Source organism: Zea mays, chromosome 8, assembly GCF_902167145.1.
Source record: "Zea mays cultivar B73 chromosome 8, Zm-B73-REFERENCE-NAM-5.0, whole genome shotgun sequence".
Lineage (NCBI taxonomy): Eukaryota > Viridiplantae > Streptophyta > Magnoliopsida > Poales > Poaceae > Zea > Zea mays.
This window is the reverse complement of record NC_050103.1, coordinates 182,032,422-182,044,482: the sequence shown is the minus strand read 5'-3', so window position 1 is coordinate 182,044,482 and position 12,061 is coordinate 182,032,422. Positions and strand designations below refer to the sequence as shown.

The window sequence follows — 12,061 nt, the reverse complement described above, 5'->3', positions numbered from 1 at the left end:
TGCGGGCTCTGTCCCTTTTTCTGCCCTGTCGCGGACGGTCCGCGCTAGGGCGGCGGACGGTCCGCGCCCTGAGGATCTCAGACGGTCTGCGAGGCTGCTCGGACTATCCATTTCCTGATTCCGCGGACGGTCCGCGGTCCATGGGCGGACGGTCCGCGGCCTGACACTCATTTTTCCAACTTCTGTCCACTTTCTGATTTTGAATTCCGAAACCGAATTGGTGCTCATATATGGACATTTTGACCAATCCAAGAGTTGGTATGCATGCATAGACATATGATGTAATTGAGTAATGCAAAATTTTTGAATTAAACTATCTAGAGCAATTAGAAATGAAAAATGCACAAATAATACCAAATAAATAGCATAAAGAACATACTTAGACCCGAGATGCAAGATGACACATGTGTGATCAACTTCAAGCCACATTTGAGATATCGATCACATTCATTTCACTTCTTAGAGAACAAAATCTTGTTTCATCCAAAGGTTTTGTAAAAATGTCTGCCAATTGATCATCGGTGCCAATGGAATAAATAGAGATGTCTCCCTTGCCAACATGATCCCTTAAAAAGTGATGCCGTATATCAATATGCTTGGTTCTTGAGTGTTGGACCGGATTGGTAGCTAATTTTACCGCACTCTCATTATCACACATAAGAGGCACATTCTTGAAAATAATTCCATAGTCCAATAAGGTTTGTTTCATCCATAATAGTTGAGCGCAACAATTTCCGGCCGATATATATTCCGCCTCGGCGGTAGATAGAGCAACCGAATTTTGTTTCTTAGAAGACCATGAAACAAGAGATCTACCAAGAAATTGACAACAACCGGAGGTGCTTTTTCTATCAACTTTGCATCCCGCATAGTCCGAATCCGAATATCCAATTAATTCAAATTGAGCACCTTTGGGATACCATAGACCAATATTGGGAGTATACTTCAAATATCTTAGAACTCTTTTAGCGGCCTTCAAGTGAATCTCTCTAGGAGAAGCTTGAAATCGAGCACACATGCATACACTAAACATAACATCGGGCCTAGATGCGGTAATATAAAGCAAACTACCAATTATTGAACGATAAAGTTTTTGATCAACCATAGTACCTCCTTCATCTAAGTCTAGATGACCATTTGTTGCCATTGGAGTCTTGATAGGCTTAGCATTTTCTAAACCAAACTTCTTGAGCATGTCCTTCAAATATTTTGATTGACTTATAAAAATTCCATCTTTCAATTGTTTGATTTGAAGGCCAAGAAAGAAGCTCAATTCTCCTATCATAGACATTTCAAATTCTTTTGACATCATTTTTCCGAACTCCTCACAAAATAATTCATTAGTAGATCCAAAAATAATATCATCAACATAGATTTGACAAACAAATAAATCTTTGCCAATTCTTTTAGTGAATAGAGTAGTGTCAACCTTCCCAATTTTGAAGTCTTTGGAAAGCAAGAAATCCCTAAGCCTTTCATACCAAGCGCGAGGAGCTTGCTTAAGCCCATAGAGAGCTTTAGAAAGCTTGAACACATGGTTAGGTCTTTTGGGGTCCTCAAAACCGGGAGGTTGTTCAACATACACTAGTTCACTAATCTTACCATTTAGGAAGGCGCTCTTTACATCCATTTGGTAGAGCTTGATATTGTGTGCACAAGCATAAGCAAGTAGAATCCGGATTGCTTCTAATCTTGCTACGGGAGCAAATGTCTCCCCAAAATCCAATCCTTCAATTTGAGTATATCCTTGTGCAACTAATCTTGCCTTGTTTCTTACTACCACACCATCTTCATTGTGCTTGTTGCGAAATACCCATTTTGTACCAATAACATTGTGGTTCTTTGGTCTCTCAACAAGCTCCCAAACTTCATTTCGAGCGAAGTTATTTAATTCTTCATGCATTGCATTCACCCAATCAACATTAAGTAGAGCTTCATCTACACGGTTAGGTTCCACACAAGATACAAAAGAGAAATGTTCACAAAACGAAGCTATGCGAGAGCGAGTTTGAACACCCTTACTAATATCACCCACAATTTGATCAACCGGGTGATCCTTCACAATGGAATGATGAATTCTTGATACCGTTTGATAATTGCTTGTTGAAGCATTAGGAGGAATTGGAGGTCTTGAAGTACCTTGATCATGAGTATCAATGGTTTCATTGAGTTGTTGGCTTTGGTGATCTTCCTCATTTATAGTTGAAGATGAGGGAATGACAACCACACTATTTTCATCATCATCTTCTTTTGGTTTTATTTCACCAATGGCCATTGTTTTCATTGCATTTATCAATTGAGTTCCCCCAACATCATCGAGATTTTCACTCTCATCTTGAGACCCATTTGTTTCATCGAATTCAACATCATATGCTTCCTCAATAATACCATGAGTTTTGTTGAAGACTCTATAAGCCTTACTATTTGATGAATATCCAAGAAGAAAACCCTCATCACATTTCTTCTCAAATTTAGAAAGCCGGCTTCCCTTTCTTAAAATATAACATTTGCAACCGAATACCCTAAAATATGAGATATTTGGCTTTCTACCAATGAGCAATTCATATGGAGTTTTCTTCAAGAGCTTGTGACAATATAGTCTATTTGATGAATGACAAGCGGTATTTATTGCCTCGGCCCAATAAGAATCCGATATATTATATCCCGCTAACATAGACCTTGCCATATCAATAAGAGTTCTATTCTTTCTTTCAACAATACCGTTTTGTTCTGGGGTATATTTGGAAGAGAATTCATGCTTGATACCCTTGTCATCACAATATTGATCAATTCTTGCATTTTTGAATTCTGACCCATTATCACTTCTAACCTTTTTGATGTCGAAATCAAATTGATTTTGAGCCAATATAGCAAATGACTTGAATGTTTCAAACACATTGGATTTGTCTCGTAGAAAATAAACCCAAGTAAATCTTGAATAGTCATCCACAATCACAAGACAATAAGAATTACCACCAATACTTACAAAAGATGTGGGCCCAAATAAATCCATGTGAAGTAATTCCAAAGGTCGATGAGTGGACATTTGACTTTTATTTGGATGAGTATTTGCCACTTGCTTACCGGCTTGACAAGAGCTACACAATTTGTTCTTTTCAAACTTCACATCTTTTAAGCCTCGAACTAAGTCATGCTTGGTTAACCGATTGAGTTGCTTCATCCCAACATGACCAAGTCTTCTATGCCATAACCAACCTAGTGAAGCTTTTGAAAATAAGCAAGTTGTGAGCTTTGCCTCATTAGATGAGAAATCAACAAGATAAAGATTTTCATGTCTAAAACCTTTAAATTTAAGATTGCTACCATCAACACTAGAGATAATAACATCTTCAACCGTGAAATTGCAACAAAATCCTAAATCACATAATTGAGCTACGGAAAGTAAATTAAAATTCAAAGACTCAACCAATAGCACATTTGATATAGAATGATCATTTGAAATAGCAATTTTACCCAAACCTTTAACCTTTCCTTTACGATTATCTCCAAATGTGATACTATCATAATTTGAGCAATCTTCATCACTCATTTGGGTAAACATCTTCATATCCCCGGTCATGTGTTGAGTACATCCACTATCCAACACCCAATGATTCCCTCCCGCCTTGTAGTTTACCTACAAAAGGAAATCAATCTCTTTTAGGTACCCAAACTTGCTTGGGTCCTTGGATGTTAGTGACCAAGGTCTTTGGCACCCAAATAGCTTTCTTTTTGTTTCCAACAATTGAAGTACCAACAAATTTAGCATGAACACCTTTTGCATTATGAGAAAGAACATAACAATGCTCAAAACAAGTGGAGGATACATGTTTGAACTTGGGACAATTTTTCTTAACATGTCCCTTTTTGTGACACTTGTGACACACTTTGTCACATTCTTTCACAAACAATGTCTTTTGCTTTACAAAAGCATTCTTTCCTTTCTTGGGAACATATCCAAGACCTTCACGGTTAAGAGAGCATCGTTGACTTCCCAATATGAAATCCAAATTCTTCTTACCACCATATGCCTTTTCTAGGTCATGAGTTAGAGTACTTATTCTATCCACTAACACTTCATTCTCAACAATAATTTTTGATTCATCAAGAGCAATATTATCATTGAGAGGAATTTTGCATTTATCACAAATAGAGTTAGTAGGTAGTGGTTCACTTGTAAGACTATCAAGTAAGTCACAAGTGACTCCAACATCCTTAGTGACCACCTCAACTTCATGCACAATAGATGATTTTTGAGCATCCGCAAGCTTCTCACAATTTTCTTTGAGGTCATTGTGAGAGGTCTTGAGCTCCTCAAAAGACACTTGGAGGTTTTTATACAATTCCTTCAAGGCCTTAAATTTTTCTTTTTCTTTGTGCATGTAGTCATCGGCCTCACCTAACATTCTAACAAGATCATCATATGAATAGCCATCATCATCAACATCATCGATATCATCATCATCATTTATATCATTTAAATCGGTGATGATTTTTACCTTAGCATCTCCCTTTGCCATGAGACAATGGGGGGATGAGAAGAGTGAGGGAGCTTCCTTGATGGCAATTCCGGCATTAAGCTTGGATGAGGTGTCATCATCATCATCATCCGAGCTATCATCCGAGTCCCATTCAACTAAGTAGGCTTTGCCATCTTTCTTCTTGTTATAGTATTTCTTTTTCTTCTTGTCACTTTCATCTTTGCCCTTCTTCTTCTTGCTTGGACAATTCATGGCAATGTGACCGGGTTCCCCACACTCAAAACATTTTCTATCATTGAAAGCATTTCTTCTAGATGTTTGACCTCTTCTAGGTTGACCTCTTTTCATCTTCATGAATTTATTGAATTTCCTTACAAATAAAGCCATGTCACCATCACTCTCACTTTCATTTTCTTCATCATTGCTATCTTCCTTTTCAATTGCCTTTGAGGCCTTGGCTTTGAGAGCAATAGATTCATTTTTCACCTTCTTTGCCAAACTTAAAGCATCGGCTTGTGACTTCTTAAATATATCTTGAGTGAGAATTTCTCCCAATACTTCGGTTGGAGAGGTTGTAGATAGATCACTCCTTACTAGCATTGTCACAATAGTCTCATATTTCTCCGGAAGTGATCTAAGGAACTTGTGTGTGAAATCCACATCCGGTACATTAAAACCAAGTCCTTTGAGTTCATTTACAATCTCATTCAATCGATTGAACATATCGGATACACTCTCATCTTCTTTCATAATAAATTGCTCAAACTTCCCTTTGCACACATATAGTTTGGCACTCTTCACAATTGTAGTTCCTTCATGAATTTCCATTAGTTTTACCCAAATCTCATGAGCGGTTGTGAGATTCTTGATACGATTGAACTCATTTATATCAAGAGCATCATAAAAGACATTCATGGCTTGATCATTTGTGAGGATATTCTCATTATCACTAACGGATGGTTCATCTTCCTTCAATACAACGAATCCATCTCTAACAATTGGCCAAATTTTTCCACCCATTGCTCTAAGATGCATTGACATTCTTATTTTCCAATAATCATAATTGTTTCCATCAAAGTGCGGTGGCTTCCCAATGTGCACATTGTTGTTACTAGCCATTTTGTCCCACTCCGGGATGATTAGATCCACAAACAATGGAGTCCTCGGCTCTGATACCACTTGTAGGATCTAGGACACCGGCTAGAGGGGGGGGTGAATAGACGGTTTTGACTAAAAACAACAATACTAAGTAAATTTAATCAATACAACAAGAGGAATAAATTTACTAGTGTCAATAAGTAAACAATGTATGAAAGGCAACTACGGAGATTGAATACTAGAAGAACAATAAGCAAACCACTAATCAATTGCAAGGCAATAAGTAATGCTAGAAGGAATAGACACCGAAATTTATCCCGTGGTATCGGTGATTTGCCGATCACCCCTAATCCACGTTGAGGTGGACTTCAAGCTCTCACTTGCTCCTCTATCAAGACACGACTTGATCTTTGAGCCAAGTGGACAAGAAATCACTCAATACCTCGATTCCACTAATGTCACCTTTGCCGCTCCGGCGAGGTAGGCGCGAACCCCTCACAATCAACACCGCGGCTTCTCCACAATCTTCTTGGAGAGCTCGACGGAGACAATCACCCGAGCCGTCTAGGAGGCGGCAACCTCCAAGAGTAACAAGCCAACGACGCTTGCTCGGTGTACCACCTAGTGCCTCAAGAATCACCAAATGATGCAAATGCACTAGGAACCCTCAATCTCTCACTAGAATGCAATCTCAAGCAAAGAGTGTGAGAGAGTGAGTTGGAGGATCACAAATGAGCTCAATGTGTGCAAGGAATGGCCAAGAGAGGTCTCACACACGAGCAACCCTTCTATTTATAGTCCCCCATCTAAAACCAACCGTTATGTGCAAAAGGGGGCAGTTCTGCGCACACGCGGACCGTCCGCGCCCTAGGGCCGGACGGTCCGCCGTACACCATAACGGCTATAATGACCGTTGAAACATGTCAGAGCAGACTCAAAAGGTGGGTCCGGACAGTCCGCCCTTCAAGGCCGGACCGTCCGCGACCTGGCAATTTCAAACACCCGAGCCTCGGATCAAACGGAGTTAACACACGCGGACCGTCCGGCTATAAATCCCGGACCGTCCGCGACCTGAGACAGTACTGTCCGGACTGGTCCCCCGGACCGTCCGTAGTACAAATCAATAAAAACACACAGTCCCTGTCCAAAAAGAGAGTTATACACAGGCGGACCGTCCGTGCCTCACAGGCGGACCGTCCGGCTATAATTCAGGGACTGACCCGAAGCCACCTTCCTCTGGTCAGGACTGCGGACGGTCCGGCCCTAAGGCCCGGACGGTCCGCAGTGCAAAAAGAACACAGAGACAACACAAATGGTCAAACCTCGGACCCTCTGGGGGATCGCGGACGGTCCGCCCCCAAGGGCCGGACAGTCCGCGTGACCAAGACTTCTCAAATCTCAAACATCCTTTTGAATGAACTTTTAACTCACTAAATGAGAAGCGCTGTTAGTCCTTATGCAAATGCAACTACTTGATGCTTTATGAGGCACTAAGTTTTACACAGATCTAAGTCATTGACCCCTCTTAATAGTACGGCTATCTAGCCTACTAATCCGGTCAGGTATCTTCTCTAAACTCCTCAAGACCGGCAAAAGTAAAACCTATATTATACCTTTGCCTTCATCTGATCCACAACCAATGCGTATGACTCTTCAACATTTCAGTTCTATGTGGTCCAACCCTGCATTCTTATTTCTCCAAGAATCGTTAGTCCACAAGTAGTTGTCATTAATTACCAAAACATTATCAAAGGGGCCTAGATGATTCACAATCAGTCCATACGAGCGACTCGATCACGCCTCGCCCGAGCCTAGCCTCGGACAAGGGCAGCCGACCCCGAGAGGTTTCCGTCTCGCCCGAGGGCCCCCTTTAACGGCAGACACATCTCCGGCTCGCCCGAGGCCTTGCCTTCGCTAAGAAGCAACCCTGACTAAATCGCCGCACCGACCGACCGAGTCGCAGGAGCATTTAACGCAAAGGTGGTCTGACACCTTTATCCTGACGCGCGCCCCCCGGCAGAGCCGAAGTGACCGCCGTCACTTCGCCGCTCCACTGACCGGTCTGACAGGAGGACAGCGCCGCCTGCGCCACTCCGACTGCAGTGCCACTTGATAGAGTGAGACTGACAGGCAGTCAGACCCTGCCAAAGGCGCCATAGGAAACTCCGCTCCGCCCGACCCAGGGCTCGGACTCGGGCTAAGCCCCGGAAGACGGCGAACTCCGCTCCGCCCGACCTAGGGCTCGGACTCGGGCTAAGCCCCGGAAGACGGCGAACTCCGCTCCGCCCGACCCAGGGCTCGGACTCGGGCTAAGCCCCGGAAGACGACGAACTCCGCTCCGCCCGACCCAGGGCTCGGACTCGGGCTCAGCCCCGGAAGACGGCGAACTCCGCTCCGCCCGACCTAGGGCTCGGACTCGGGCTAAGCCCCGGAAGACGGCGAACTCCGCTCCGCCCGACCCAGGGCTCGGACTCGGGCTAAGCCCCGGAAGACGGCGAACTCCGCTCCGCCCGACCCAGGGCTCGGACTCGGGCTCAGCCCCAGAAGACGATGAACTCCGCTTCGCCCGACCCCAAGGCTCGGACTCCGCCCTGGCCTCTGCCGAACGACCTCCGCCTCGCCCGACCCAGGGGCTCGGGCTCGGCCTCGGCCACGGAAGATAGACTCAACCCCGGCTTCGGAGGAGCCCCCACGTCGCCCGACCTCGGGCGCGGGCCCGCCACGTCAACAGGGAGCGCCATCATCACCCTACCCCGAGCCGACTCGGGCCGCAGAGAACAAGACCGGTGTCCCATCTGGCTAGCTCCGCCAGATAGGCAATGATGGCGCCCCGCGTGCCCTGTGACGACGGCGGCTCTCAGCTCTCTTACGGAAGCAGGAGGACGTCAGCAAGGACTCGACCACTCCGGCAGCTGTCCCTCCGTCAGGCTCCGCCACTCCTCCGACGGCCACGACATCACACCGACTGGGTGCCAAGATCTCTCCGGCTGCCACATCGGCATGTACTTAGGGCGCTAGCTCTCCCCCGCTAGACACGTAGCGCTCTGCTACACCCCCATTGTACACCTGGATCCTCTCCTTACGCCTATAAAAGGAAGGACCAGGGCCTTCCTAGAGAAGGTTGGCCGCACGGGGACGAGGACGAGACAGGCGCTCTCCTGGGGCCGCTCGCTTCCCTCACCCGCGTGGACGCTTGTAACCCCCTACTGCAAGCGCACCCGACCTGGGCGCGGGACGAACACGAAGGCCGCGGGATTTCCACCTCTCTCACGCCCGTCTCCGGCCACCTCGCTTTCCCCCCTTCGCGCTCGCCCACGCGCTCGACCCATCTGGGCTGGGGCACGCGGCACACTCACTCGTCGGCTTAGGGACCCCCCGGTCTCGAAACGCCGACAGTTAGGTACAGTTTACCCCCCATCGACAGTGGTGGTGCATCGTCAACATCCTCGGCCGCTTTCAGCCGGCCGGTGATGTCCTCTACCGTGAGGGTCGACACATCCAGTAGAGTCTCGATGGAAACTACTAGCTGCTTGTACCTTGGACGCGCGATCCGAAGATACTTCTCCACCACCTTCTCTGGCGACTCCGGGTCACCCAGCATAACGAGCTGCGCGACGACGTCGGTGAGCCGAAGGGCGAATGCCTCCACCGACTCGCTGTCCCGGAACGAGAGCATCTCGTACTCGCGACGTAGCCTTTGTGCCGTCGACTTCCTCACGCGTTCGTCGCCGATTCGCATCGTCTTCAGAGCTTCCCAGGCCTCCTTTGCCGACTGTTTGACGGCCAAAGTGGAGACCATCTCCGGCGGCGCGGCGCTGCAGATGACGTCGAGCGCCATCCGATCGTGATGATCGTCGACGTCGCCGATCTCCACAGCTTCCCATAGTCCGCGCGCTTGCATCTTCACCTTCATCAGTAACGCCCAATCATTGTAGTTCGTCTTCGTGAGAGTCGGATAAGTGGTCGTTCCAGGCGCCACGACGCGCTCCACAACGCGCTCGACGACGACCTCGCGAGTCAGCGGCCGTCGCGGCGGTGAACACCCTCGCCGGTACTACGGCGTCCTAGAGCGCTCCGGCGGCAGGGACATTATCACCTTCCTCCAACCTCGGCTCCGATACCACGTGTCAAACCTCGCCGAAGACTCAACCTCCTGTTGCCGGCGAGCTCCCCCTGCAGCCTTTCACAAACAGACAGAACTCCCACGAATAGAATGGACACACTCTGTTTTTTGGTGCTGCGTAAAACTGCGCAACTTTTCTGACTCTGTTTCACTGAATAAAAAGGATTGAACAGAACGTGGCCAACGACCACCCGAGAAGCACGGCACGTCCCTCCACTTTGTGTGCCATCCCACACATAGGCATGCCGGCCACAACTACACGTACAACCAATAGATGACTATACGCCTAACCTGGGAATAAAAAACAACAGCCTTAAGTAAACTAACTAAGACCCATGCACAAGGATTATTTCAACAAACTCGCTCTTTATTTTTTTCAGAGCACAGAAACACAGCCTAGCCTTGTATCATTCAGATTTCAGAGACCAGTACAATTTACGTGCAAAGCAAAGTACAGAAACAAATTGAAGCATGCGTTTTTCACATTTTCCACTGCCTTACGAGCTCCAACAGCGCAGTGCTAGACTCTCCGCCGTCGCTCAGCGCCTTCTTCGCCTCCCGCATCGCCGCCCGTGCCCGCTCACGAAGCTCCCCGCCGCCGTCCGTCTCCATTAGCCACTTCACCTTGGCAGCTACCTCCTCGTCCTTGACCATCTCCTTGTCGTACCCTTCCAGAGCCACGGCGAGGCGCAGTTCCTCGACCAGGAACACCTTGTTCATCCGCTGCTCGGCGTACATCGGCCACGCCAGCATCGGCACGCCGCCCATGATCGCCTCCAGCACCGAGTTCCAGCCGCAGTGCGTCACGAACCCGCCGACGGCGCCGTGGGCCAGCACCCGGCGCTGCGGCGCCCACGCGTCGACCACCAGCCCCTTGCCCTTGGTGCGCACCTCGGGGAGGAGCGCGTCGAGGTCGGCGGGCGCCGCACAACCCACAGGAACCGTTGCCCGCTCATCTCCAGCCCGCGCGCCACGTGCCTCGTCTGCTCCGCGCTGAGCCGGCCCATGCTGCCGAAGCAGAGGAACACGACGCTGGCCTCCGGCTGGGCGTCTAGCCACGCCAGGCACTCGTGCCCGTGCGCGCCAGCCTCTTCCTTCTTTATCACTGGACCGACGCAGTGCAGCGGTGGCGTACGTCTCCCCGGCGGCGTGCAGAGGCCAGCCACGATGGCATCGGTGGTGCGTGGTTCCAATGAGCGGAAGCTGTTCACGACAATGCCGTGAGAACTGCACATCTGGTCGGGTAGGGTGAGGAAGAGTCTGTTGCCAAGGCTGTCGCGGTCGTGCCATGCCGCCGGGAAGTCATCCACGGATATCGGCGGGATACCCGGAACGTGCAAAAGTTCACCCCCGAGGTTCTGGTGGGAGATACCAGGAGATGCTTGTTCGTGGATCAAGGCGAAGGCGTGGTATAGCAGTTCCGCCAGGCCGGAGATGGATGAGGTAAAGAAAAAGTACGTGGGGATGCCCAGCTCGGCGCCGACGTCCACGGCGCTGCCGCAGAAGAAGTCCAGCACGAGGGCGGACGGGGAAGGGGAGGCGACACGGAGGAATTCGCGGAGGTCAGAGTCGGAGGCGCGGGCGAGCCCGATGGTCTGCGCCACGTGATCGTGGGCAGGCACGTCGCGCGGGCGCGTGACGTGCGGTAGGAGGTGAAAGGAGAGCTGGGGGTGCGCAGCCGCGAGGCCTTCGGCAAATGAACCGGCGGCCGTGTCGGCTGTCCGGCCGCAGACAACGATGGAGACCCCGAGGCTGTGCGCTGCGAGCAGCTCGCCGAGCTCCACCGAGGAGAACAGGTGGCTGATCGTCAGCGCCGGGACGTAGATGACCACGAGCTTCTCTGCCTTATTGTCTGGGCTCTCGGATGGGGTCGCCATTTGCAGTTTCCTTGTGAGCTTGTGAATGTTGGGCGCTTTGCTTTTGATACCGACGCATCGCATGCAACGGGAGTGCCGGCTGCCTGCTCAGCCTACCACGACACACTCAGAGATGGCTTCATTTCGGTCCACGAGTCCTACCTACCCGATCGTCATCCTGCTCCGGCACTTGCACGGGAATCCCGATAGATAGTCATTCTTAGTTTATTAAGGAATCAAATAGGATTTCACACATCACCATTCGACTATTCAATGAAGCAAGTGACATATCAATCATGCAAGAAACTCTCAAGGATTCTATAATCGTTCAAATCGACTATTCAATGAAGCAAGTGACCTATCAATCATACAAGAAAATAATTAACTTGATCTGAATGACTCTATAATTGATGGCGCCTTTTCTTCGTTTTGATCATTTTATTCATCAAAATGGTTCTTTTACCTTGATGATTTGTGAGAAATACTATACTGGCTCTAAAATA

The 12,061-nt window shown here is 48.4% G+C and overlaps 1 protein-coding gene across 1 annotated transcript; it reads right to left on the bottom strand.

Moving 5' to 3' along the window:
• Positions 1-10,104: 10,104 nt before the first annotated feature.
• Positions 10,105-11,847, bottom strand: LOC103636674 (UDP-glycosyltransferase 1-like). The gene is given in 2 exon segments (XM_023300823.1): positions 10,105-10,616; positions 10,619-11,847. Coding segments are annotated over 2 exon segments (1,458 nt in total). The 5' UTR covers positions 11,643-11,847; the 3' UTR covers positions 10,105-10,182.
• Between the last annotated feature and the right edge of the window lie 214 nt (positions 11,848-12,061).